Here is a 27489-nt window from a genome sequence, read left to right as displayed (position 1 = left end):
GTAAACTTGATTACTCACAGCTTGGTTTCTAAACTAAGAAGTAACGTGCAGAAGAAATTTAATATCAAGAGGAGACAATGATAACAGTCCATGGTCCAGACAATGGATAAGCCTACCTACCTATGTCATAATCCATTTGCGCCAAATTCCGATCATGGAATTAAGCTGAAAATCTCAAGAAATCCAAAGAAAAGAGCCAGACTTTATCTTGAAGGAAGGTTTCTGAAGCCATGTAACTTTAACTTTTCCTAAGATTGGTAGACATAGAATGGTAGTTGAGTATAACTTTAAAAAGTGTGGTGAATGCTGCATCGTTAAGATGAGTATTACACTTAGAATGAATGAACTGTCCGCAGAGAATTCAAAATTTTCATTATCTTCCAGCAATTTCGCCTCAAAATATAAATTATGACAGAATAACGGAGGTTGAAGTGTTCCAACACAAGGCCTGACACTGTTAATAGTACCCATCTGATATTATTTGTTGGTTCCAGCAATTTATTATTTTTTTCCTTTTTCTATTTGGAACTAAATAGTGCTAGCATCATTCTATTTCAGAGCTAATACCATAAATATGTCTTGTTCATACATGTAACTGGTACCGACACAGACTCTAGAATACAGGGCCTCAATCTTGAATACAAGATCTACACAACTTCCTCCTATGCTACTCTCCTTTTATGCCTTTCTTCTGTTCATTCGGAGAAATGACAGGAAATTGCTGGCTTGCGTGCTCTTCTTCTTATCATCACGTCCCACAATACGAGCATCCTGCAGTGAAATTGATAATATGAATCTCACAACTTTCTTATTTATCTACTTTACTGTTCTTTAAAATATTACATAGAAAGGGAATTCATCAAGCCAAAGTTAAGTTTCAGCACAAACGAAACGTTATATACTTATATCATAGTCTATAAGACGTGAAGCCAGTCATTGCAATTCTTATTATGCTGGCATTAGGTTAACATGCATGCTGTTTTACTTTTAGTCATTCCTGATGACATGGGTAGCTGTAATCATTTGAAGTAAACTTTAAGCATTACCTCTACTTTCAGACCAAATGATTTCATCAGTGTGGACGGGGTGTACCGATCGGAGAGTACCATTGCAAGCTCTTTTCCTGGAAGAAAATCAGGACCACATTATAGATCAATGATGATCTTCGAAACCTAAAACTAAAAATTTGGATCCACTATGATCCAGAGCGACCAGGCTCACTAGCTTCTTTACCACAAATTCGGTTTCCAGCATGTGACTTGGCACTGACAGACGTTGGCGAATCAGCCAGTATGATTAACTGATCATTCTTATATTGAGGCTCAAAAACTTTTGAATCCTCATCTCTGGAGATACAGTTCTGTTCTTTTGTCCTCTGAGCTGCTGTTTCGAAGAAAAATGAGATAGAAAAAGATTAAAAATTCTTCTCTCAAGTAAGAGCCAAAAGATTACTAATTTATTTACATTGTGAGAGGTAATGCAGGTGATGCCGCGGTAGCTTGGCCTTCCATCTCACGGTAGAAAGCTCGAGAAGAACGGCAAATTGTTGGCATGTGAGAAGCCTCTGGTGCCATGCAATGCTTATCAGATAGCGTGCACATAAAAACTTACTGATAAAAGATCAAAATGTCAATAAGAATCATTCCGAAAACCTTCTCTGAGACTCCGACCACCATATAGAATTACCATGTTCTCCATATTCTAACATCTCCAACTTTGAAACATAGTGAACTAAATAGTTATTCCTTCTAAATTTTGTAACAGTAATTTCTTCTGCATGTTTACCTGTTTCAAGCAGTCGATCTTTTGTTCTGTCTGCATGAGCTCACTGTCGTCATTGAGTTGGTGTTCGAGCTTGGATGAAACATTCCCCAAATGATCGATCACAGTAACAATTGCGTCGGATATGTAGCTCTTCGTGCTCTGCAAGATCCTTTTGCCATGGCAAGAGAACACCATTTTAGAGAAGTAACTCTCGATATCTAGTAGATCCGACTCGGGAAAATTACTGGATGCAGGAATTTCCTGCAGTCAGACTAATTGGTATTCTATTATCGGGTGCCAGCCAAACAAATGGCCGCCAGGTGCTCTGCTGTTGCAAATTCACGCAAACGAGGGTTTACTTTGGTGCGAATTTGCAAGGTATAAGTAATCCTAGATTGTGATAACTAACAAAACCTAGAGAAGAATACTGGTTTTTATATTTTATATTCTAAAAAGTTAAAAGTAAACTTAAAATAAATGGTCGAAAAAATTTTTATATTTGAAATGACAGATGGGTCTGAAAGGATTCGTTGTTTAGATATTCGTTTTAGATGGAGGTGTTTTAGTCTGTGGTAATTTATGTTTTGTTCTATTGCCCAAGTGGGTGTTATCTGTTAGAAGTACTCACTTGCTTCTATCTTTGGATAAAACAGAGTGTAATGTTTTTGTTTGTTTCCGAATGAAACTGAGCCTTGTATATATATATATGTATGTATTATGATTATTCACCAACCAATCTAAAGACTTTAAGTTATTAGAGGACAGGGTTTTTCTTTTCTTTAATATTCTAACAGTTTGCAAGTAACTTGTTTGCTAATATGAATATAAAGTGGAATTATCTTGCAAATTATTCGGATAAAGACGGAAGATGTTGAGAAGAATTGAAGCAGAGTTGAACTCACATTTTCTTTTTCTCTGCCTTCAGAAATGCATCCTTGCTGCAGTCAGCAGCCTTGTATAGTTGAGAGCGCAAGTCCTTCAGTTCCTACAGTCAAATAGATAAGCTTGCAAAGCTCATCCTCATGCTCCATGAACAAAAAAAAGAAGAAGAAGAAGAATAACAGAGCTTGGTCATGGAGCTTTACTCTAAGAGCTATTATGAAGCCCTCTGCATCTGTTTTGGCATCTGAGTTCATAAAAGATGTGGTGATTGGGTTGAAACGTTTCTCCTGCTCTTCTTTAATTTCCACCTCCATTGAAGAAGAAGAAGAAGAAGAAGAAGAAAGAGGACTGGAATGACAAAGGAAGAATGAGAAGAGACGAGGAGTGAGAGAAAGATGACAAGAAATGTTGGTCATCTCGTGATATCTCTCTTATGCTAACTAGACGTAAAACAAGATCACTTTTGGTGGCTTTTGGAAGCATGTAGCCGGACCAAGGAGACCGTTGCACGACACGGTGACCAGTGCGATCACGGGTGCAGATTCTTTCCAACTTCCAGCAATCTGGGTACGTGGCATTCCTTCACTTAGTATATTAAAATTGAATATTCAAATAGGTCCTCACAACTAATGAGAGACTACCATGTAGTCGGTTGTAATAGATTCCTACGTCAGGCTGTGGAGGATCTTTTGGCCATGGGTCATGGAAGTACTAAATATTTGAATAATATTGTTTACCCTTCTCAATAATTAAAATGGTTATGAGATGGGTTCCAACCTTAAATATTTACTGTGGATAAAATTATTTTGTGGTTTAATAGTTTGGCTCAGCAGCTCAACTTGATTGATAATTCAGCGAGTGTTTAGTTCGTCGTCCTTCTGCTCTTAAATGATTAATATATTTTTTTATTGACGTACATTATAAAAAATAAACTATACTTAGAAGGGTAGATTGATTCTTAACTCCAAACGAACTTATTGTGGAAACATTATTTTAGTGTTGGTGGCTTAGCTTGGCAATTTACCTCAGCTCAATTAAGAGCTCCAAAGTGTGTTGGCTTAAAAAAAAATATAGCTTGAGAATGCGATGAATCAGCAACTATCAACTTAAAATAATAGTACAATCTAATAATAATTTAGAACTTAAATTGGACGGCACATTATCTTAGCTAATACATAGCAGGAGCAGTGTCTTTATATTAATAAAGGAGAGTTAGATTTTTTGTCTACCGTGATTACAAATGACGTCTCTAGAGTCTGGATAGTGATAGTTATAAAATGAAAAGAAAAATTATATAAGTGTCCGAAGAATATTTGTATATCATAACATAACTTAACAATTTATCTTCGTTCTATAGAAAAAAAACAAAAAAAATCTTCTACCTTTAACTTCGTCGTGGCGTTTGAGAAACTTATTTTGCGCCAAAGTTCGTTATCTATAATAAGTAGCAAATTTGTCCGTTTAAATAATACAGTAAATGGGTGGATCATTCCTCTCTAATTAGTAGTAGCACTGTAGCAGTAGCAGTAGCTGTAGGGTAAACCAAATGAGGGAAGGCATCTGCAAATATCCTAAAAGACAAGGGGAAATCTGAAAAAAAGCACCAAAACGATCGGATCGAGAGGTCCGCTTGTCTCATCCGTTTGGAGTGGTCACTAGTTGTCTCCTCAATAATCTCATTTCTTCATCAGATTTTACGTTCATCAGGTCCAATTCATTTCGGAGATTTGGATTCTTGGCCTGGAATAGAGAAAAACCTTGTAAGAAATGTCGATTTTTTTCACATTTTTTCATCATTTTCTTATGAATTTTTTTTTTCTTATTTTTTCCACGCATTCGCAGATAATAGGCATGGCTTCTGTCTTCGCCGTTGCTCCACCATCATTTATTCTCTGTGGAAATAAAACCCTTTTGAGGAATCCTCGACAGATTCCATCTCCCAAAGTTGCAGGTGACTTTTACTGCCCTCAGCGAAGTCTCGTTGAATTGTAGTTAGCTTCTTTTATTTTCTTGGTGTGTCTCAGATTAGCGATGTTTGTATATTCTACTGGGTTGTCTTAGCTGCTCTCAAGTTTCGCTTTTTGTTGATAAGTTGAGTTCATTTTACCAATTAGATAGTAAAGAACCACAGTTTTACTTGTCATTATTGTGCCAGTTGCTTGAAGGTGTAGTTTAATGTTCCTCTTGAATTGTTGTGATAGATCTTTCCAAGTATTATTGAATCAGTTCTTAACGAATTGGTCAAACTTCTGAGTGAAGATATGGAAAGAAAGACAAAAGATATATGTTTCTAGACCTCTTCTCAAATTTATAGTTAGTGACACTGAAAAGTGGTCATCTAGGAAGATATCCTTCATTACATCTTCCTTAACATATCATGAAGGGGAGGAGCTAGAAATTCTGTGTAAATAACTTCCAAAAGTAGTTTCACTTTAGTGACAATCAAAGTTTTCAGGAATAATGATGTTGTTGTGATCTTCTTGGAATCCTTGGCAACTGCTGATTGGTAAATTTCTTACATAGCTTCCAGCTGGAACTCTTTCTCTACAATGAGAGCTAGGACATGTTGCTTATGCAACAATATTCTCTATGATAAATTAGCATGTATATCACTAGTTGATTGCTATGTTCTTCTGTGAACATTAAGATATCCTTTCCTCTTATTAAAGATGCAATCAACAATTTTAAGATGTCATGTTTAATATTAGGATATGTAGTGTTCATAGTGATTTATATCGAGTTTTTCTTGGTATGGTGGGCTTGAATTGGTATCATGTATTAGATAGTGAATCTGTATCCCTGTAGGGCCTTAGGTCTTTCATCTATCTGGTCAACAATTTCCAGCTTTCAATTTTATATTTACATTTTGATGCAGGTAGAAAGAGACTTGCAATATTTATTGCAAAAGCCAGTGGAGATAGTTCTGAATCTTCATCAAACAGTATCGTCAAATACGTCGAGAAAGCTGTGAGTTATTCATCATTGGTTTAATATGTCAAGCAATAATTGCTTTGACGGGTGAGATGAGCAGAAGGAAATAACAAAAACAAACTTGAACTAGTAAAACATCCAACATTGCGTAGATGTCTCGCCACATTTTATGTTAGAACTTAGAAGTGAGACATCATCACATTATGACATTTATATATGATGATTCTATGGATGAGCCGTACTGAAGAAAAAAGCGAGTCATTTTTGTTCTACTTGTTTCTGATTCATCATCACGTTTTATAGATAACGTGTACAACCATGGCCTGATGGCATTTCACTTCCAGTTGTGTCATTACTAGCAAGTTGCTGATTTCTTACTAAGGGTTATAGAATGAAGCACATAAATAAATTATATCTCTCTCTTCTGTATCTTTATAACAGTGGAACAGCTCTGAAGATCGCATTGCTCTAGCTGGGTTGGGTTTTGCGGCCATTGTTGCAGCTTGGGCTTCCACAAATCTTGTTGCGGTAACTGCTGACGTGTTTGCCGGCCCTTTCTAATTTTCAAATTTCTGAAGTGATTGATTACTCAACCATGCAGAAAAGAATAGAAGATCTACATTTTGTCCATAATGCAATTTTAAATAAAGTTTGGCCATCTGATTCTTCATATCTTTTGCCTTCTGATTTGTGGAAAAAAAATTTGCAGGCCATTGACAAGCTTCCTCTTGTTCCAAGTGCCCTTGAATTCATCGGGATATTGTTTTCTTGGGTTAGTATTAAAGCATTCTTCCGCACTATTTTGATATATTGAAGTGTGAGTGAAGGTAGAAAATGCTCTGAATTCTCTTAATTTGCTAACCAGTTAGTTTTTTTTTTTTTTTCATTATACAGTGGTTTATATATCGGTATCTCCTATTCAAACCGGATAGGTAAGAAGTTGATCCAAAGTTAAATTCTCAATATTTGCTTTCCATATGAATGGTTACTTCCTCTAGTATAAGTTGATTCTGAGGAGAACAAATATAATGGCATTGCTATAGTAAAGTGATTTGATAGGAAACCTTTAATGAGAATTGCTTTGTTCTTAATTCACAGAACTCTCATCTTCTCGGATGTTCATATGGAAAATTTGATTTATGGGTGTATATCTATGTATAAATAGTTGATCTCCAATCATGTTCTCTATGTATTTTCTTATCTTGTTATAAAATGGAAAAATGTTTGGATAAAGTTTGGTCCGACATGATTTACGGTTGCCATTTAATGATAGTGTTAGATGAAATAATTTTTGGGTCAATGTATTTCAGTTTCTAGATGGAGTTTCTTCTCATTTAACAAATTATGACCACTTGCAGGTTATGATTCTTTACTAATTCATTTCAATTGTTTACAGGGAAGAGTTGCTGAGAAATATGAAGAACTCACTATCAGATATCTTTAGTCAGTGAAAAACTGTATATCAGTGCTTTTATGGGTAAATTAATTTAAAAGAAGCCGTTGTATGCCTGTACAGTATCATAGACTGCAACTATGCATTGTTTAGTTGGAACAATCATTCATTGGCTTGTTGCAATCCTTGGCATTTTGCACACTAAAATTTTGCGGTAATCTCTTTCATATTAATATATAGGCTTATTATTATTCTTTAATGATATTTCCTCTTTTCCCCCCTGTTTTCATCTCCTTATAATTGGAAGATTAAGACATCAATAATTCCCTTTATTCTTCCAGGATACAATGAACATCTGTTGGTTCAAACACAAGCTACACAAACGCAACTCATGTGAATGGAACAGCGATTGCATTATTTGTCTATCATCTAGGATAATCTGATACACCTGAACAGCCTTACAAAACAAGGCAACTAGCTAGTTCAAGTTCAGAAAAAAAAAATAACATAGCTTTCCAAACTTCTCCTTGCATAATAGTACAAGATCTGAAAAAAAAAACAAAGACAAAAAGGGAACTTGGAAGCAGCAACCTCATGGAATTTCCTTATTGCTTGAGGAACTTGTCAAACCACTCACTTGCTTCCTTCACCATCCAGACAGTCATTTTATGCCCAATTCCTGGCTCTGCTTCCAGCTGTACAAGAGATAATAACTATGAGCATCATCTTCCAACATTTTCATGGACATTACAAAGGAATTGGCTGCTTCAGACTGGAAGAAATGCTGATTTGCGTACTTATTTCCTCAACAACGAATAGGGTTAATGAGAAGATGAAGATAAGGGTGCTTCTTTGAGGAAAGATAATGCTTTTTGGAACATTGATCATAGTGAAATCAGATTTAATTGATTTTGGTTCACTAGTTACCGCTAAAGAAAGAAGGTATTTTCTGAAAATCCACATCCAAAATTCTTACTCTATATCTACCAAGCCAGGCAGATATCTAGAGGGAATTGCTCAACTATGTGAAAATGACTACATTGGAGAGCTGGGTCGATAAGATTATAATAGATGAAGCAGTAAATAGCAAAATGAAAGAAGCATTGGGATTACATGTCTGATGGCCCATACCTTAAAATTTTCTGGGCAATTCACCTCTTTATAGGCCTCCACTGCTTGCAAAGTAGGAGCTTCTAGACCTGCAAGTGGACAGCGAGGATCCTCCGCACCTGTTATGGCACAGTATTGACAGTTTAGTTATCAGCAAAAGGCAATAATTAGTCCGGAATACTCAATTAGATAAGCATGAACTAATTAATCAAAAAAAAAAAAAAAACTATAAGCTCCACCATAGGATATAATACTAAAGTTCCTTCAGATCCTTCAGGAAAATGATTTCCTTCCTGTGTGTACTTACTTTTGATTTCCCTCCTAATTCTAATCTACTTGTATTATGACACCTCGATATGTTCACTAATCCCATAGGATGATAGAAACACTTAAGCTAGACTGCAGCTTTAATTGATGAAAACAAACAAGGATATCTCTTTGGCGATGAGCAGGGAAACGATGCAGTAAACATTAAAGTTTACAAGTTTGTCAACCTACTAGAATTACAGAAAAAAAAATGCACTAGTTATACCATTCAAAATGAGCAGAGGGCGTGGGGTAATGGCAGGAACTGTATAAGGTGCATCAAACTGCGCTGCTAGGCCTGGAGCAATTCTATCCCAAACCTGATGGAAACAGAAAATACCGTGATCTTAATAGAAATCAAAATCATAATGAATTTTTATTGTGTAAAATCCAAGAAATATAGGAGATTTACAAAAAAATTGTGCAGCAACAAAAGTTACATAGCAGCATGTGCATCATCCAATACAGCACCAACCTTTTCCACAACTTCTTTGTCAATGACATCCTTTTGTAAATCAATCCGCGCTTCTGGAGGAAACAAAAGAAGTTGTATTAGTTGTATACAAATGATGGAAGGCAGGCATAAAGTATTACCAGCAATATAATGTATATAGGAAGAAACTGAATCAGGTTACTGTTAGAGCTAATATGTTTACTACTAAAAGATACGTGAGAAAAAAATGAAACTGCCATCTGAATACAAACTTATCTATTTCTCAGAGACAACTACCATATATTGACGCTAAGAAAGGAGAATTGGAATCTATTTAAATAAATGCCAAAGCATGCCGTAAGAAAGGTGCCTATTCTAGTTGTGTGCCAAAAGAAAGGTGCTTATTCTAGTTGTTATTGCAAAAGACTCTTTCAGTCCATCAAGCAACTTGTAAGAGATATAATAATATAATATAAGCTAAGCAAAGAACACACCAAATATGTCATGCCTAGCCTTGAGATATCTCAAATTGTAAATGAGCTATATTGCATATTTACCATCATTAGGATAGCATACAGAGGAAAAAAGGGGGAAAAACAATTTAATAGCACTTGTACACCGACCTTCAAATGCAGGCTTTATACTGTCAACTCGAGCCTGCCATTTGTCATTATCTATGGCCCACCGAAAACCCTATGATGTAAATAGCTAAACTCAGTTTAACTGCAAATAACATTTGTATAAACATTTTAATCAATAGAAGATTATAATTTTCCCAAGGACTAACACACCTGAACGCCAATTATAGGAACAACCACAGAATAGCGGGTGTCTGCTGCTGCAGCAAGCCATGCATGCATTCCTGCATTAAAAAGATTCCTCATGATTGATGAAAAAGTTTTATTCCTTATCATATTACTATGTTATAAATATGTCCTATCCAACCTCCAAGCGATTCACCCGTTATCCCAATTCTAGCAGGATCAATATCCTCCCTCTGTACAAGATAATCTGCCAACTTTATAAGGTCCCATGCCTGTGAATATTAAACTTCAGTTTATTCCTCTATATGTTGGCAAGAAAATGCTGCCAAGAGAACATAATGTTGTAATCAGACATCCTATGACTGAAAAACAAATTACCGTGTCAAAGATGAAAGGCATAGTATCGCCATTTTTCCACGCTGAAACCAGAGCCTATTGAGAAAGGAAAAGGTTAAAAGTAGCAGTATAAAATTAGGGACAAAGCTTTGTGAGGAAGGTTCAATATATCAAACAGGCTAGTAGAGAAAATGATGAAAATACCAAGAGAAGTTAGTAAATGCATGATTGGAATATCAAGAGAAGAAAATTATGTGGTTTCTTGCAGAAGGCACAAAAAATTTATATTTGAGCGAGCTAATACTTACATCAAGGTATGTTGTCTGGCTAGTGGCCCTCTCTCCGTGATAACGAGAATCAATAGCAACGGCTACATATCCCCTTGAAGCATATGCCTAGAGAACCAAATTCAAACTTTAAGGGCCACACTACGATATGAATTTACTAAGCTACCAAGAAATCTGACAACTCATAAAGAGTGATCTTATCTTACCTCCAATAGTGGTCTCAACCATTCCTTACATTTGTAAGAGCTATGTAGGATCACGATAGCTGGCCTTCTTTGGGGAAGACACTCCTTCAAGCTCAAAATTAGCACCGGCAAACGACCCTGCTCTCCATTCTGGGAGAGGCCATTAAATCGTATTATTTCTCATATACTCTTCCAATTATCCAATCCAATTAGGTCATAATTTATGAAAAATTAGGACCCCAATTATATGATTACAGCACCCGTAGATCTAGCATTTCTTCGAACACCATAGATTCAAGGATGGAGTCCAACAACAAAAGAGAGTCATCTAATTACCTCAGTGACCAAGTAAAGGTTTTCCTCAACCAATCTATCCTTGAAGTCGTCAATATTTTCCTTTGGACACGACTCCATCACCTGCAAGATGAGCTCAAGCGATCTCAAGCCCACACAAGTAAGTACAAAGAACACAACTTTGGTAACACTACCAACCTCCCTCGAACCAGGATGAATTATTCCCTGATACAACGGATCCGTCACGGGATTCCCTTTCTCCACGGAGAGAGGAACTGGCCACAGATTGAATCCATTAGAAGACATATTTAAGATTGGATCGGAAAAGGAGGGGAAGGTTTCGATTGGAGACCTTCGAGTTTTAGCCTCCGGCTGCGTAAGGTTTCGAGAAGACCGCAGCGAAGCTTCTCGGCGGCGGCAGACATTTCGGCGACGGTGTAGGAAGCTGCTTGTCGGTATCGGAGACGGATCGGTTGCAGGTATTTATAACTGCCGAGATGAGGGGGATGAGCGAGAGACGTCGCACGTGGCATCCCGGCTGGGACGGCGTGCATGGTGGCGCCAATGGTCCGGCAGCTAACGTGTCAGATATCTATTGGCTCCCAATCGCTATGCCGTGCTACTACATGGCTTAATTTTCTCTCCGATTCCTGAAATATTATATTATATATATATATATATAATATATATCCAACGCATTGCTCCAAAGATGGAGATATATGATTGAAAGAAAAGAAAAGACCATTCAATAAATATAGAGAAAGAAAATAACAATATTTCATGGAATGTGCTTTCTGTGAATTATGATCTTCATTTGCCACATAAACTATGTCCAAGAATTTAACATTACATCATATGACAAAAGAATCATTCTTAAATAAACCCTTATCAATATTAGCTTTTTTGTGTGTATTATAGTGTTTTTATTGCAATGGTCTTTTAAAAATAGGAAAAATTTATATAACAAAAGAGAAAGAAAATAGGATAATTTGACTACCGAGTGGTTGGTGTACCAAATCACGAAATTTGCATATAATACCCAACAAGTAAGAAAGATTTTTATTTTCTAAACCTTGCATTTATTGAATGGTCTTTTTTTATGTCATTCAGACAAACAGAGAAAAGGATGTCTTTTCTTATGTTTCTCATGGACTACCAAACATCGTGCCACGATCAGTTTGCAATCGTCCAGTTCGCGTCCGTGTTACAGAAAATCGACTTCCAGTGGAAAAAAATATTTAAGCTGCTTTTCATGTTTCAGTCCTTTGGCCAATAGAATAACGTTCGGCATCCAGAAACCACCAGTTCTGTTTTGAAGTACTTTATATTTTTCTCTAACTGAGGAAGGTGCTGAAAGGCTTCTCTTTCAAGTAGACCCACCCATAGTGTCCTTTTTTCGCAATTTTCTTTTTATTGGGGATTCTTTTAAGTTTATATGTTCTCCAGTTCAGCATCAACTGCTGATGAGAAAGTTGTCAATTCAGTGTCAGCAGCCAGAATGTTTCTACCATCAAGTTCTGCGTAATAATCACAACATCAGGTCGACCTGGAAATAGAGAAAAGTAATAGACAGCCTAGAGAGCTGAATACATTTTCCATAAATTAAACTAATACAGGACGCCAGAAAAATGAGAGACTTGAATGAATTCAAATTTATTTACCTGAGTTCCAATACAAGTTTCCAACAGCATACTCAATCTGTTGGAATATCTATGAAAGAGGCAGCAATGCGCTATCGAGTATTGCTGCGTTCTTTCTTCTTCTTTATTTTTCTACATCTCAGTATTCTCAATCTTAGGTTTTTTGTCAGCGGGTCCAACAGCCGGATATTTACTGGAGCTTGTGGGAATTGCTTTTACAACCTGAGATCCATCTGCAGTTCTAGGTACAGAGGTTCCAGCGACACCATTGGTGATCGATTCCTGATGAGCAGACTGTTCAGATTTTATGGCCATCAAGGAGTGCCTTTCTTCTGCAATAATCAGAGAAGCAAGCATTATTTGCGCAATACTTGTGGAGAAGAAAAAGAAAGTAGGAGCCACCAAGTGTCAAGATACCTTTTTCTGGTTAGAGAGTAAATCCTTCTTTTCATGTGGCAGTTCAATCACATAATATTTTTAGTTGCACCTATAATAATCTCATAAGCTTTATACAATGAAGTCATCATTAATGTCATGATGTGGTAGGGCTTCTTTGAGTGAAATTGTTCTGGTCTAAAGGAGCTAAGATTAGTATAAGCTGTATACAAAAAGGCACACTGATAGAGGACATTAAATTGGGTTCAAACATACAGCTACTTAATGGAGGACATGAAAAGAAAAGAACAATAAGATATAGGAGGTTCTTTCCTAATTTCTGAAATCCTAAATCCTGGTTTTTGAGGCCATCAAATATCACCTTACAAACAATCCACAAAATGGCATCCTCTTGCACGAGACTGTTGCTAATGGAGGGGTTTAGAGAGGGAATAATTAGGCATCAGCATTCCAACATTTTACCTTAGAATGATTTGATGAACTGCATCAATTTATAGAAATTACTTCACTAGTTCACTTGACCACCTCAAAGGTAAAGATGAAACTACTACCTATTTGTGGACAACTTATTACTTATTAGGCATCCAAATAGGCTACTTTGACTCATAATCCATCAACAATTGATTATTTTCAATCAGCAAAGAGTTCTGTAAGTTGACTTAATATATTCACTAGCATCTGAACCAAGGCTAGCATAGGTGAGATAAGCTTAGCCAGTATGTCAAAGTAATTGAGTCAACAGCAGAAGGCAGAACTGAAAAAAAAAATTAAACATAAAAGATACATAAAAAAGTTAAGAAAGTGGGAAGAATCACATTCAGGCTATGAATCACTCATGGCATGACAAAAACTGACAATAAGGAATACTTAAAGACCGGCACAAAGAGCTACAGGTAGTTTGTTGTACCTTTCATTCTTCCATAGGTCACAAGCTTGCGAAGGCTATCCCGGAATTCTGTTAATATGCACCTCTCCTGCTCTGCATAAACATCTGATATGCTCTGGTTGTAGGGAGACCTCAGAGCTGCAACAGCATTTTGAGATGTCATAAACATTGTATCTTGCTCATCGCACATTAACGCTAATGTTCCAGGAGACATAGGCCTGTTGGCTTTCTGTCCATCAGCAATGTCAAATCCAGATTCTTCCATGTTTGTTTTATCGGCATGAGTTCCACTTGAACAGTCATCAGCTGATGCTTTTTGAACATCTGCTTCATTATGTCTGCCTTCTCTATCATGGTTTGTTGAGGCAAGAGAACTTTCTGTTTGGTCTTCCTTCTCTGCTAGCTTCTCCTCCTGAGCCTTCCTACCTACATTATTTTATTTTTTATTTTGCAAATTAGAGCAATAATATGACAATAACCACAAACTAAAGACTCAGACACCTGAAGGCAACTCAAAAGATACCGTCCTTTATGAACTTGGACATCCTAGCAAAAAAACAACTTTTGCTAAGAAAATGTCAAGTTAATTACCAAAATATTATAATCAAAATTGTCAAGGAAAAATGCCAGAATTGCTCCAAAAGAGGGACCAAAACAGCATTTTTAATTCAGAAACTAACATTTTCTGTACTTCATGTCAACTGACAAAAAGTGCATTGAGATGAAAGGCCATGTCTTTCACGTAGGTCTCTATGCCATTAGTATGTGTTTGTTTTAGATAACAGAAAGCAAGTAACGTTATATCATCATGATTAGGAGCAATGCGCCATTCTGATATAACGATTAGGAGCAATGCGCCATTCTGGTTGGACTCATTTGTCTTGCTCAAAGCCTTGTTTTTGGTCCCACAATTGACAACAACAGAAACAAATAGAAGCTACATTAAAGCATCCAACTCGACATGCAGGAATATTTTGCCAAATATTTCAGTATTCGCAGCCCATACTGATGCAGATATCTTTGGATCTAAATCATGAGGCAAATGATTGTCAGGTGCACCAGTGATGCAGGTGCAAGTTACGAGAACTGATTAACAAGGCTCAAGAATAAGATTCATATATATTCATCACAAAAATTACTGTATTAGACATGCATGATGGTAAGTCTCCCTTGTGATAATAGCATACCAGAAAATGCTTTAGCAACCTCTCCTGATATTGTCACCAAGATCTTGCAGAGCTCCTTTACATCCTCTGTTTGGATGACATCTGCTAGCAAAGGCCTGCAAGACAACATAAAATGATACAAGGCAAAAGAATGTTTGTAACTTGAAGGAAAATTCAAGATCTTTTAAGGAGATCACACAAAGGTTATTTGAAGATGGGACCCTACCTGTAAGTAACTCTGGAAGATCCCAGAGTGGCAAGATTGGTACTACGACTCGCAGGAACGGAAGCAAAAGAAGTAGGCACAGTAGTATTCAATTGACTAGCCTGATAGTAGGTAGCAATGTTAACAACAGTAATAATCCGAACTACTAATTCTTATACTGACTGGTTCTGTCTCATCATTAGACATGATCATGATGAGGACCACTTGAAAGAAGCCCAGAGTAAATCAATAAAACTAAGTATTTTACTTTTCAAATCAACAAGTATCTTCTAATATTCAAGCACAAACAACAGCAGAAAACCACAACTCCAGCTATTTTGATCAACTATATCTATATCGATATATTTCCTCCATTCATCTCTATTTAGGGCAAGTTTCTTTGCTAAGTTAAGCTTATCATATCTTTTCTCACTACCTCACACATCAGTTTTAGCCTCTCTCTCTAAGGGCGTTGGCACCATGAGCTTCATAATCATGAAGCACAAAGAAGTGAAGAAATGACAAATTCTTGGATTCTATTCTGCAGTAGATATCTTCATTGCAAAGTCATAGATTAAAGTTCACGTTACCTCTGATATTTTAAATTACCTGGGGAAGTTGCACAATCCTGTGCATGGGCTGATTGCTGACTGATGTGCTAAATAAGAGCTCCTGGTTCTTTCTTTTTCTAGATGCTGAAGGAGAAAGAAATCCAGAAGGTCCAATTGCACCATTTAAGGCTGCATTTGCTGCCTGCTGCATGTAGAGGGTGCTTCCATGGTCACCATGAAAAAGAGCTCTCCTCTCTTCACTCCCTTCAAAGTTCTTGCAATCCATACATTTGCAATTCTCAGAGCAGAGTATATTGGCTTGAAAGCATTCACAGTACTTCTTGAGGCACCCTGATTTCTTGCAATGGCATCCTTTATTGTGCTTTCCTACCAAGGTGAGTTCTCCTGCCTCCTCCTGGCACATGAAAATGAATTCATTACAGGAGTCAGCATGAGAATGACTAGATGAAATTATGTTCTTAGACCAAGCATCACCTTGAAAATAGATCTTGTTACTTATTTACTTTGATTTCTTTTGCCTGTTATCTTCTTCTGGAAAATTATATGTGCACCTACATATATTGCAAATTTATATGATATTTCCTTGTACAAAGTAACAAAACAAGAACTAAAACAGCACACCCATTGTTTATGAAAAATAATTAATAAAAAAATGAAAAATAGTAACAAAGACAAAGAATGATCAAGGAGCTATCAATATTGCTGGTTAGAATCCCATGCAATGTAGAATGCTTAGGTCCACAATTATATAGAAATATAATTGAGTCACGTTCACTTATGATTTCGATATTTAGAGAACAAAAGTAATGATAGGAAAGAAAAATCAAACCAGACAGCGGAAGGTGATACATCAAGTTCCCACTGTAGGATTTGATCATTGATTAATCAGAAAGCCAAGAAGTTGGCATATATTTGACAGTAAGTTGAACTAACAAATAGCAAAGTTACCATTTCTATGCATATGTATGCTAGCATGCTCCCACCAAACATCACAACAAATGACCATCAGACCACAAAGATTAATTTTCACCAAACAAACTAATGACATTGATATACAGAAAAACTTAACACATACCCTACTGTCCCGAACTGCATGAGGACTACTGCCAATCTTAGGCCTAAATGCATCAGGATTCCTTTCCAATGTAGCATCAACAGCTTCCCGCCTAGCAGCCTCATTCTCGACATTGTTAAAACAGTTTGTGCAATTGCATCCATCACAGTAAACCCCAGATGCAAAACATTCACAGTACCTAACGTGCATAATGACAATGAGATCTAGACATTTGATAAGATTATCAACCAAAAAAAGAGCAACAATTCTGATATTCCATCATATGAATTCAGAGCACCATTACTATACATAATGAAAGCCAAAAAAGTATCAGAAGAACAAAGAATGTTTAAAGATATGCTCAACTTTTATTGATAAATGCATATTCCTTGATCGAAAAGTTAGAAATAATCAGTAGATCAAAATATAAAATACAAAAAAAAAAGAAACTAGTGTCCTCGTGTTTCACATATATTAAGTAATCATTATTCAGTCAATGGCTAAAAGTGGAAACAACACAACAAAGTGTCAGTCACAAGCATTTCATGCTGTAATAGCCACATCAGACAGTCAGCATTACTTCAATGTGACTAGTCCAATGGGCAAGAGATGAATAGTTTAGATTGTGTTCATTAATCTAGTAAGAATAACTATCTTACCAATAATATGCCATTTGTTTATGCTGTTATTACGAGCAGTGAACAATAAATCATGTTTAGAAAAGACAAGATTCAGTCCGAACCGTATCTTTCTATGATGTCTATTGTAGACCAAAAAGGAAGACAAGATCCAGTTCAACAGTCCTTTCTGGTTTACAATACACATCATAGAAAGGTACAATTCGGACTGGTGCAGTCTTCCCTTAATATGATGTGTGAGAATCATAATTATTTATACCATGCAGGACCAAATGGAAGACCAAGTACAGTAAATGTAATGGACTCAGCCGATACAGTCCAAGTGTCAAAACAATATATCAGAATAGAGAATTAGTAACATCTTTTAGCACAAAAAGCTATCTGACAGCATCATAGACCATAAAATTACTCTAAAATGAAATGGTATTTAACCTACAGCTTCAAACATTTAGAGTGTCGGCAGTTGCAATTCTTTTTCCTTGTTGGTGTTCCATCTTTTGTTTCATACAAGAGCCGTGATCGTGACTTCGGGGACTCCGGCTTCCTGAAGAAAGACAAAGGGCTATTAACAGTTGGGCACACAACTTGGCGAGGATAAAATTTCCAACAGTTCATAAAGAATCTATTTTATTAGATGAAGGCAAAAGTCTTTCCACGTATGACCATGGCGTAGCCACAATCAATCAAGCATCAGATCACGCACTCAAACTATGCCATCACAGTACCTCTGTAATAGATCCCAAAAAAAAAATTGATATCAAACAGAAAATCATCATCTAGGTAACTTTTAACAATTTACTTACTGGTAACAAGTGCGCAAACTAAAAAGGAAATCTTTTAATTGTTAGTACCACCGATAAATGAAAAGGTATGGTCAATATCAATGTAGTTCGCATCAAAACAACTGAGTTTGCTCCATGATATCCAGATATAGAGCTTCAAACTTTTCCCAACGTTCCTTTACTTTCTAAATACAGAAATGTGTTAAATTTATCAACTGGAAGAAAAGAAAGCCCAAAAAAGAGCAACGATGCACTTTTGAATCCATCAAAAATTCAAATTGGATAGGAAATTCCATGGGCAAAAAAATAACTGATAACAAGACGGGATCATTCTACGAGCAGCCAAATCAGAGACATAAACCGAAAATTCATAAAAAGAAGAGAAAAGTTGCTCCCCAGCAGATCGATAACAAAGACAAAACTGAGAAGCGAGGAACTCACACAGCAAGCGGAATTGAAGGACGTGAGATTTGCTGAGTCTGTGACTGTGGTGGCGGCGGTGGCGGTGGAAGAAACTGCTGCTTTTGCTGCGGCGGCCGATGGTCTAGCGCCATCGACACCGCTGCAGCAGCCGCCGCCACCGCCGGATTGTTGGAATAGGAAGTCGAGGTGAAATCTAGTTGTCTAACAAGCTTCTTAGGTTGGAAATCCGCCGGTGTCGACGCTGACGCAGCTGGTTGAACCCCTTTATCCTTTCCCGCCATCGATCTGGGGATTCTCTAACCAACCAAAGGGGGAAAAGGACAGTGATTTCCAGTCAAAAGACTTAAAACCCTAATACCCACATAAGATTACACAGGAAATTTCAGAGCCCACGGCCACCGACTCGGAGATCAGGGAGTAGTGGCGTCGCAAGAGATATTTAGACCGTCAGATGCGATCCGAATGGATCGGATCCACCGGTGCGGTGCGCCGGAGAGGTGAGCAAGGTGGGATTTTTATCCTATATCACTCTTTATCTCTCTTCCACTTCGGTTGCGGGAATTGCTTCGAGAGCTCTGGGGAGGAGGGAGAAAGGAAGAAGAGAAGGGCCTCTCTCTCTATCTCTCTTTCTCTCTCTCTTTTTCTATCTCTCCCTCTCTACTTTTGAACTCGAATTGATTCGGACGGGTAGAGATGAGTGATAGACAGATCTGACGGATGATATTTTGGGAGCAGATCGTTTGGTTAAAATTCATAGACGCCGAGTTGTTGAGCTCTTTACCGTCGGATCAAAAGATAACGAAGAGACGTTTTATTTGTTTATTCTTTCGAATTGTGTTGTTTTCAGCGGAGATTTCTATTAAAAAATCGTAGCGTAATTAGGGCCGTCGGATTACCAGAAATTTTTTGAGATCAGACGGATAATAAAAGCGGAAAGAGAGGGAGGTAATATACTAATATTAAATTGGTAGAGAGAGAGAAAATGCGGAAGGAGAGGGAGACGGACGGCTGAGATTTGTCTAGGTTCGGTAAAATAAAGATAATCTAATTGGGCCGTCGTCTGAAGCTACTGGGCCGGGCTTTAGGTGGATAAGAGGGCTCATAGTGTACTAGTTAAGAGATTAACTCGAATCCATTCATATAAACTATTGAATCAAGTATCTAATGACGTCTTCATCCTCATCCTCCTCCTCCTCCTCCCACTCCCCCACCTACTTAGCCCTCCTCCGCGCCGGTCCCCGCCTCTTCCCTCTCAAGCAAGTCCATGCCCGCCTCCTCGTCTCCGGCTCCCATCGCTCCCTCGCCCTCCTCACCAAGCTCCTCTCATTGTCCTGCGCCTCCCGCTCCTTATCCTACACGCACCTCCTCCTCGCCTCCATCCCCAACCCCGACTCCTTCCTCTTCGACTCCCTCATCAGGACCGCCGCCAAATCCAGACTTCCCTTCGACGCCATTCTCTTCTACCGCTGCATGCTCAAGACCCAGCTCGAGCCCTCGAATTATACCTTCACTTCGGTCACCAAGGCCTGCGCCGATCTCTCGGCTTCAAAAGTCGGTAGAATTATCCATTCCCATGTTATATTTAATGGGTTTGGACAGGATTGTTTCGTTCAGACAGCTTTGGTGGTTTTCTACGCGAAATGTGGCGACTTGAGTGTGGCACGAAAATTGTTCGATGAAATGCCTGGGAGGAGTGTCGTTGCGTGGAATGCGATGATTTCTGGGTATGAACAGAATGGGTTTGGAGAAAAGGCTATTGACATATTTCGGAAGATGAGGGTGGTGGGAGAGGAACCGGATTCGGCCACGCTGGTGAGCTTGCTCTCGGCTTGTTCTCAAGTTGGTGCCTTGGGATTGGGGCGGTGGGTGGATTGTTATATCTGTGAGAGAGGAATGGATGTTGATGTTGTTCTTGGCACGTCCCTCATGAATATGTATGCGAGGTGTGGGTATGTGCAGAAGGCTCGGGAAAGATTTGATGTGATGAAGGAACGAAATGTTATTGCTTGGACTGCGATGATTTCGGGTTATGGAATGCATGGTTATGGGTGTGAAGCAGTTGAATTGTTCTGGCGGATGAGAGATGAGGGCCCATCGCCCAATGATGTCACCTTTGTAGCAGTTCTATCAGCGTGCGCCCATGCAGGACTTGTTACCCAAGGCCGGGAGGCTTTTGCGTCCATGAAGAGGGACTACGGCTTGGTTCCACGAGCTGAGCACCATGTCTGTATGGTTGATATGTATGGCAGGGCGGGGCTTCTTGAAGATGCAATGCAATTTATAAGGGACTGGATACCAGGGGGTATAGGGCCAGAAGTTTGGACAGCTATGCTTGGGGCATGCAAAATGCACAAGGATTTCAATCTTGGAGTGGAAGTGGCTGAGCGACTTCTAGCTACAGAGCCAGAGAACCCTGCGCACTATGTGCTCCTTTCCAACATGTATGCATTAGCCGGTAGAATGGATCGGGTTGAGGATGTCAGGAATATCATGATCAGAAGAGGTTTGAAGAAGAAAACTGGGTATAGCCTGATAGAGATCAATGATGCAGCCCACGTATTTCGCATGGGTGACACATATCACCCACAAAGTGCAGAAATTTACAGATATTTGGAGGAAATGATTTGTAAAATCAGAGAGGCAGGGTATGTGCCAGAAACTGACTCAGTGTTGCATGAGTTGGAAGAAGAGGAGAGGGAGGTTGCACTAAGATTCCACAGTGAGAAACTGGCTGTAGCATTTGGACTTATGAGTATCAATGATGAGACACCAATCAGGATCATAAAGAACCTTAGGATGTGTGGCGATTGCCATCTTGCTATCAAGTTCATATCAGTTGTTGCGAAAAGAGAGATAATAATAAGAGATAAGTATCGCTTCCACCATTTCAAAGATGGCCATTGTTCTTGTCTGGAGTATTGGTGACTCAATTTTTGGTTAACCAAGGAAGAGAAGCATAATTTGACTCTTGTTGATTGCAATCCAAGGATGGGATAATCCATCTGCTTCAAGTTCAGACAGGTTGAAGTATGATATTAGTGAAACATATTTATCCTACCAGGATGATATCTTCATTGTACCATGATACCATCATAATTCCAGTTTAACGTTCATGAGTCAGTCATTTGGGAGTACATAGAGTCAGCTAAGCTGCCTCATTATTAAAGCTAGAAGAGTTGTGAGGTTTGCACTAGATGCTATCTTTCCTTCCCTTATATATTTGTCATCTTTTGACTAACATGAACCACCATTAATTTCTTTTTCTTTCAGCTGCTGTTAAAAGATGGTGGTTAGTAAAGTGTATCTCCATGTCAAGGAGAATTAAGAAGATCAATGGATGTGATGTCATGATTGCATTCTAAGGAATAGGCAATTATGTGCACCAAATATGCTGGACAGGAACGTGAAGGAAAACTGGCATACATTCATCCTTCATGAACGGAAACAGACTGAGACACACTACTTGACCTACAACACCTGTTGTAAGAAGCAAAGTGAAGAATTCTATCAGTTCTGGCAGAGCTCAAAGGCCCAGTGGATGAAGCAACTGGCATAAAGGATAGTGCATATTGTATCTTGGTTATCATATCCAATGCTGCTCCGACATCACAACACCATGGCATTTTGCTGGTTCTAGAAGGGACTATTCGTTCCAAGGAGCTGCTTGCGTTCTTTGATATGCTAAAGAGCAATAGGAGTTATTAGTATAAAGCGGAGCCTGAAATGTGTTGTATTTTCTTAAGATTTCATGCGTCTCCTTTCTATACCAGACCTCACTTAGACTCCTGATGAATTTTCTGCTAGTTCCTTATGGGATAGCACTTCAAAGATCCTTAAATTTGTTTTAATAATAGCCGGGTACGCTTATCTACTGTTTATTTTTTGTAAGATCTGACAAATAAACTTTGTTCTTTATGCTTGAGACAGGTAAATGCCTCTGAATTTATTGTATCTTTATTAATGAGTTGGTGTCCAGCGTGTAAATTTGGAGCCATCCATTTAGCATTGCATCGGTCTTATCACCTTTATGTAAAACATGCATGGGAACAATTATACTAGAGAAGGCCATGCCAAGCAAATCCTTGGGCGATAAGCACAAAGATATGTAGCTAAGGCCTGGAAACTATATTAGGCCTACCAAAACACAAACATCTTGTGCTCCATTGATTACTATCAGTTCTGGTGAGGTAGCATAATGGAAGGAGATAGTTCCTATGGCAGTGAGAAGAGCAATGGCAAGAACTCTCCAGTGCAGCATCCACCTGTGCGTTCTCCTTCGGCTTGCCCACAAGAGCACGAAGTCAAGCCTGCAAAAGTGGAGTCCGAACATGTTGGCCGCTCGTGGACGACTGGCCTCTTCGACTGTGCATGCATTCAAACCAATAGTAAGGACGACATTTAACTTTTATCATACTTTTGTGTCCTAAATTTATCCAAGTTACAGTACTTTGAAGTCTCATTAGGAAGCAAGTCTTACAACTTTTATGTGAAGCGAGCTTTATCTAACTCTAAAATGTCCTTGCAATGCAGCTCTGATGACAGCATGCTTCCCATGTCTAACCTTCGGACAGATTGCAGAGATTATAGACGAGGGAGAAACCAGTAAGGACACACAAAGAACCATACCTATATATGTAGAGAGATGGTAGTTTTATGGCTTTAGTTTTGAAATACAATTCCGAAGAAGAGATTAAACCAATCAATATGCTTCCTTTTATACTGATTCATCAATTGGGAGTCATCTTATTTCCCTAATGAATGCCTTCGTAGGTTGTACTCTGGGCAGTTTCTTGTATTTGTTATTGGCTCCAACTCTGTGCACCTGTTGGGTTTTGGGTTCTAACTACAGGTCTAAACTGAGAGAAAAGTATAATCTGGTCCAGGCTCCAGCTGAGGATTGTGTTGTACATCTCTTCTGCCCATGCTGCGCTCTCTGCCAAGAGTTCAGAGAGCTCCAGAATAGAGGAATAGACCCTTCTCTAGGTTTGCTACACCTTCTTACTCTTCAATATTAGGAAGTCCCAAATTTATCGGGTTTGAGTAGCTGAGTTGTTATGCATGTATACATGCTCTTTTGCAGGTTGGATGGGTCATCTCGCTAAGCAGCAGGAAACTAGAACTGCTCCTCCTCAAAGCCAATCCATGAGTACATGAAAAGATTTCTTCTGTTGGGTGGTGCTAATGATTTCTTTTATGTCATTTCATTTGTGAGGAAGTGTTGCCATTGTGTTGTTGAGGCACCTGGAATCTGCACCTTTCTAACAATATCTGATATTTTGTGCTACATTCTGTTGGCAATAAAAGAATTATTTTATTCCATTTGTTCATTTCATTTGTGAGGAAGTGTTGCCATTGTGTTGTTGAGGCACCTGGAATTGTGCACCTTTCGAACAATATCTGATATTTTGTGCTCCATTCTGTTGGTAATAAAACAATTCCATTTGTATGGTTTATGTTGGCTTCTTTGCGACAAACTAGAAAGAAATTGGCACATATATCCACAGTTTCTTACAGGTAACTGGAGATAGTAATAATAATGTTCTTCCAGCGTAGCCACCTGCAGGTTCTTAATGTGGTTGTCACACCGAACAAAAAGAGTATGGTTTGGATAAATTCATTCACTAAGTACATTACTTCAGAAAATATTATGTAAATTTCGTTCTTACATTCTATATAGAGCATGAGAGAACCAAAAGTTCCCTCTCTATCCACTAAACAAAGAACCTGCTAAACAAAATATACTAGGATGTCTTCAAGCACACTGGGAGATTCATCAACATGAAAGAAACTTCAGCCCTATGTTGCACACGTGCTTCCGCCGCACATAAAAGTCCTGCAGCATTTGTAAAAGAGATAAACATATTGATGTTACTGCTATTATGTTATTGTTATATAAGTGTTTGAGAGATTGAATGCTCTAAACAGTGCAATAATTTTTTCAATTCAGTAACAGATAATTATTATTGTCCCAACCAATGTTTGCATAAAGCTAAACATTTGAAGAAAACAAGTACTAGGAATTCAGACAGAATATATTGACTTCCATAAATGTCTGCGGAAGCTAGGGTATATGCTATTTAGGTACAACAGTTATGCCCGTAATAAGCTGCACTAGGTAAATTGACAATTGGTTGCATATTGTATACTACATAGCCAATGCCTTACTGTTTCAAGTGAAAATCAGAATTGCAACTATATGCCTATTTCATCTAAATAGAATTACTATTACTATAAGAAACATTTTACAATTCATGACATCATCAAATTTCGACTTAAAATCATAAAACATGACTGATTGATTCAATTTCTTAATAGCAGATTATTACTTGGTTTCATGCACACTTCAATTTTTGTTGCCTTAATCGAGATGTGTTAGTAATACCTCTGCTTGAAGAGTGTAAGGCAGTAAACATTTTATACAACAGTAGATGTTCAAAGAACAGTAACTTGGAAGTAAAGATTACGATGGTCTACTTACATCACTGAGCATCCAGAGCTTCGTCTAGTTTTTTTCTTTGCCATGATCTCCTTCCTTCGTGGAGGTTGCAGAACCACTTTAATTGCAGTGTCAAAAACCGCTTTGATGTTCTAGGTAGAGCAACAGAATTGGAAATAGGCATTAGTCCAAAAATGCAAGTACATTCTAACTTGAACTACTACAATAATTAATCCTATTTCCCAAAGCAAAAAGAAAGTTGACTAGGTATAATACCTGTTGAGTTTTAGAACTGCACTCTATGTATGCAGCAGCACCTATTTGCTTCCGAAGCTCCTCGCCCTTTACCACAAAGAGAGCGACTTTAATATCCTAAGATATATTTTTCACTGCTAGGGAGATGGACTAAGATATACTTACTTGCGCTGATGTTATTGTAGAGGCACTGGGATGGTCTGCAAGATATCCTTTGTCGTCACGAAGATCTGAGACAAAGTTCAAAAAGGTTTTGGTACTGTGGAAGTAGCAGCATATGCCAAAATATGGAGAGTATTATACATCCATTGGATAGAATAGAATTCAAAATAATACACACCTAGCTTAGTTCCCACCAGCACAATTGGAACATTTGGTGCAAAACGGCGAAGCTCAGGCATCCACTGATTTAAAAATGAGACATAAAGACTATTATAATTCATCAAAATACTTGTCCAAAATAAAAAGAATCCTAATGAGAGAAAAAGGTGTATTATTTCACATTAAAACATGAAAACATGAATATTAGAACCCTTTTGTGAATCTCAAATGTGGTGAAAAATTTAAAGAAATTTCTAGATGTCTTAATCTAGGCCTCACTTTGAAACTAAAGCTGATCTTTTTTTCAAATGTCATCCTAAAGTTTGAATACTTAGGTTACATCAAAAGTAGAAAAAGCTATTTGGTCAACATCCTAACGTTAGACCAGGAAATTGAAAAAAGAAATCAGAGATTCATAGCTTTTACTTTCCAGTGAAAGCAACCGAAATGCTAAAATCTTGTAAACTTGTAGTGAAAGTAATGAAGGCAGATTGAAAGAGTGGTGGTTTCACCAAATACCTTCTTGAGGACATTCTCATAGCTTGCCCTGCTAATCAAAGAGAAAGCCAACACAAAAATGTCTGCACCTCTATAACTGAGTGGCCTCAGTCTACTGTAGTCTTCTTGTCCTGTGAAACCAACAGAGAGTTGAGAGCTTCCCAATTTATCACCATAAATCTGGCAAAATCAAGAGGAAAAAAATATATACCTGCAGTGTCCCACAATCCCAAATTTACAATGCTTCCATCCACAGAAACATTAGCACTGAAATTGTCAAAGACTGTAGGAATGTAATCCTGGCCAAAATCAAATGGACCATATAAGTACAAAACCTCTTGTTAATCTCACATGAGGAACAGTAATGAGGGAATAATTAGCTGAGATTCCCCCAACAATTTTAACAGAGTCAATTTGCAATTTCGACATCACGGAGACCCATAAAATGCAGAAGAGAATAACTTCACACAGGAAGTACATTCCTGCCCAAAATCAAATGGACCATATGACTACAAAATCTCTCGTTAATCTCACATGAGGAACAGTACTGAGGGAATTATTAGCTCAGATCCCCCCAATAATTTAATAGAGTCAAGTTGCAATTTTGAGATCACAGAGACCCATAAGATGCAGAACAGAAGAACTTCGCAAAGAAACTAAAGCCAACCAAAGACGTACCTCGAAAAAGAACGAGAGAAGGAAAGTTGAGCATAAGGCATACCAAAAACGAGAGGAATATTCTAATACTTCAAGAAAAAATACTAGTAAAATTCATTGCACACCCAAATAGAAGTTCTACTAATCATCTTGGCATTGTGAAGAAAGAAGGGTCTTAACACATACAGTTGGGAACTTGTTGCTGGTGTAGCAGATGAGCATGCAGGTCTTCCCCACAGCCCCATCTCCAACAGTCACACATTTAATGAACTTTGTAGCACTCATCCCTTCCTACCCAAACTTAGAATCACCAAGAGGAGTTCCCACTTCTAAGGTGAGTTTGAGATCTTTGAGGGAGGAGGAGACGAGAGACAGACAAAAGAGTCGGGCTTTCTCACAGTAGAGTGTTTGTATTGTGTCAACTGTTAATGGGAGAAAGAGAGAGATGGAGACAAAGCTACTTTCTTGGTTCTTCTCTGCATCCTGTAACAAACCATAAACAGCAAACTGCATGCTGAGCCATGCAACCACTGACACGTACACATCAGACATAGATTCCAAGCGCAAAGTACAATCTCGACATGAATTCCGGATCATTGAACTCAAAAGGAGAGCAAAAACAAATCTAAAAAGCCCTTGAGATTATAATTTAAATGTTTGAAATGTGGCGAGCAACAGCGGACTCCTCTTCTCTTCCTTCTCTCTCTCTCTCTCTCTCTCTCCTTTCGAACGGAGGAGTACGTGGGTCCACCTAAAGTTGGGCCTTATAGGAGTGGGCCCCACTGCCGCCCAGCATAAAGATGCGTGCGTATCTTGCCGAGTAGCCGTTGCCGCGCTTCCCGAGGCTTGCTGTCCTCCAAGTTCAATAATAAAGG

General features: G+C 38.2%; 7 protein-coding genes across 10 annotated transcripts; 3 read left to right on the top strand and 4 right to left on the bottom strand.

Annotated features, from left to right (window-relative positions):
* Nucleotides 1-522: 522 nt before the first annotated feature.
* Nucleotides 523-3068, bottom strand: LOC140789073 (probable protein ABIL5). 2 transcript variants are annotated; one of them, XM_073138674.1, is made up of 7 exons: nucleotides 2850-3068; nucleotides 2667-2749; nucleotides 1786-1933; nucleotides 1465-1564; nucleotides 1234-1380; nucleotides 1047-1123; nucleotides 523-771 (listed from the first exon to the last, which is right to left on the bottom strand). In XM_073138674.1, the coding sequence occupies exons 1-7, from the start codon at nucleotides 3060-3062 to the stop codon at nucleotides 679-681; spliced, it is 861 nt and encodes a 286-aa protein (XP_072994775.1). In that variant the 5' UTR covers nucleotides 3063-3068; the 3' UTR covers nucleotides 523-678. The 2 variants fall into 2 exon arrangements, with proteins under 2 accessions (XP_072994775.1, XP_072994774.1); XM_073138673.1 differs by having other exon boundaries at nucleotides 1234-1383; nucleotides 2850-3067.
* A 1176-nt stretch (nucleotides 3069-4244) lies between these two features.
* On the top strand, nucleotides 4245-7177 carry LOC140788870 (protein CURVATURE THYLAKOID 1C, chloroplastic). The gene is made up of 7 exons (XM_073138348.1): nucleotides 4245-4406; nucleotides 4489-4597; nucleotides 5522-5613; nucleotides 6019-6105; nucleotides 6287-6349; nucleotides 6472-6509; nucleotides 6974-7177. The coding sequence occupies exons 2-7, from the start codon at nucleotides 4498-4500 to the stop codon at nucleotides 7026-7028; spliced, it is 435 nt and encodes a 144-aa protein (XP_072994449.1). The 5' UTR covers nucleotides 4245-4406; nucleotides 4489-4497; the 3' UTR covers nucleotides 7029-7177.
* Nucleotides 7178-7359: 182 nt separating this feature from the next.
* On the bottom strand, nucleotides 7360-11347 carry LOC140788869 (uncharacterized). The gene is made up of 13 exons (XM_073138347.1): nucleotides 11038-11347; nucleotides 10884-10960; nucleotides 10728-10808; nucleotides 10413-10541; nucleotides 10228-10314; nucleotides 9962-10015; nucleotides 9765-9855; nucleotides 9611-9681; nucleotides 9443-9512; nucleotides 8862-8914; nucleotides 8613-8706; nucleotides 8102-8199; nucleotides 7360-7665 (listed from the first exon to the last, which is right to left on the bottom strand). The coding sequence occupies exons 1-13, from the start codon at nucleotides 11237-11239 to the stop codon at nucleotides 7576-7578; spliced, it is 1197 nt and encodes a 398-aa protein (XP_072994448.1). The 5' UTR covers nucleotides 11240-11347; the 3' UTR covers nucleotides 7360-7575.
* A 371-nt stretch (nucleotides 11348-11718) lies between these two features.
* Nucleotides 11719-19118, bottom strand: LOC140788868 (protein tesmin/TSO1-like CXC 5). Of its 3 annotated transcripts, none has more exons than XM_073138343.1 (9): nucleotides 18466-19118; nucleotides 17679-17786; nucleotides 16626-16803; nucleotides 15588-15944; nucleotides 15000-15100; nucleotides 14795-14889; nucleotides 13629-14033; nucleotides 12347-12657; nucleotides 11719-12202 (listed from the first exon to the last, which is right to left on the bottom strand). In XM_073138343.1, exons 1-8 carry the CDS (start codon nucleotides 18726-18728, stop codon nucleotides 12458-12460), a joined length of 1707 nt encoding a protein of 568 aa, XP_072994444.1. In that variant the 5' UTR covers nucleotides 18729-19118; the 3' UTR covers nucleotides 11719-12202; nucleotides 12347-12457. The 3 variants fall into 3 exon arrangements, with proteins under 3 accessions (XP_072994444.1, XP_072994447.1, XP_072994445.1); XM_073138346.1 differs by lacking the exon at nucleotides 18466-19118 and adding an exon at nucleotides 18094-18209 and having other exon boundaries at nucleotides 17679-17969; XM_073138344.1 differs by having other exon boundaries at nucleotides 12100-12231.
* Nucleotides 19119-19611: 493 nt separating this feature from the next.
* On the top strand, nucleotides 19612-22314 carry LOC140789174 (pentatricopeptide repeat-containing protein At2g33760). Its single transcript, XM_073138782.1, has 2 exons — nucleotides 19612-21630; nucleotides 21718-22314. Exon 1 carries the CDS (start codon nucleotides 19612-19614, stop codon nucleotides 21370-21372), a length of 1761 nt encoding a protein of 586 aa, XP_072994883.1. The 3' UTR covers nucleotides 21373-21630; nucleotides 21718-22314.
* A 129-nt stretch (nucleotides 22315-22443) lies between these two features.
* Nucleotides 22444-23766, top strand: LOC140789657 (protein PLANT CADMIUM RESISTANCE 8). Its single transcript, XM_073139436.1, has 4 exons — nucleotides 22444-22832; nucleotides 22978-23049; nucleotides 23218-23430; nucleotides 23528-23766. The coding sequence occupies exons 1-4, from the start codon at nucleotides 22643-22645 to the stop codon at nucleotides 23599-23601; spliced, it is 549 nt and encodes a 182-aa protein (XP_072995537.1). The 5' UTR covers nucleotides 22444-22642; the 3' UTR covers nucleotides 23602-23766.
* Nucleotides 23767-24050: 284 nt separating this feature from the next.
* Nucleotides 24051-27207, bottom strand: LOC140789656 (rac-like GTP-binding protein ARAC7). Its single transcript, XM_073139435.1, has 8 exons — nucleotides 26801-27207; nucleotides 26169-26256; nucleotides 25979-26088; nucleotides 25479-25542; nucleotides 25304-25368; nucleotides 25160-25225; nucleotides 24926-25035; nucleotides 24051-24280 (listed from the first exon to the last, which is right to left on the bottom strand). Exons 1-8 carry the CDS (start codon nucleotides 26897-26899, stop codon nucleotides 24244-24246), a joined length of 639 nt encoding a protein of 212 aa, XP_072995536.1. The 5' UTR covers nucleotides 26900-27207; the 3' UTR covers nucleotides 24051-24243.
* Nucleotides 27208-27489: the final 282 nt, after the last annotated feature.

Source organism: Typha latifolia, chromosome 5, assembly GCF_019914945.1.
Source record: "Typha latifolia isolate L0001 chromosome 5, TyphaL0001v2, whole genome shotgun sequence".
Taxonomy (NCBI): domain Eukaryota; kingdom Viridiplantae; phylum Streptophyta; class Magnoliopsida; order Poales; family Typhaceae; genus Typha; species Typha latifolia.
The sequence above is the reverse complement of the archived record's forward strand: the minus strand, read 5'-3'. Positions and strand labels throughout refer to the sequence as shown.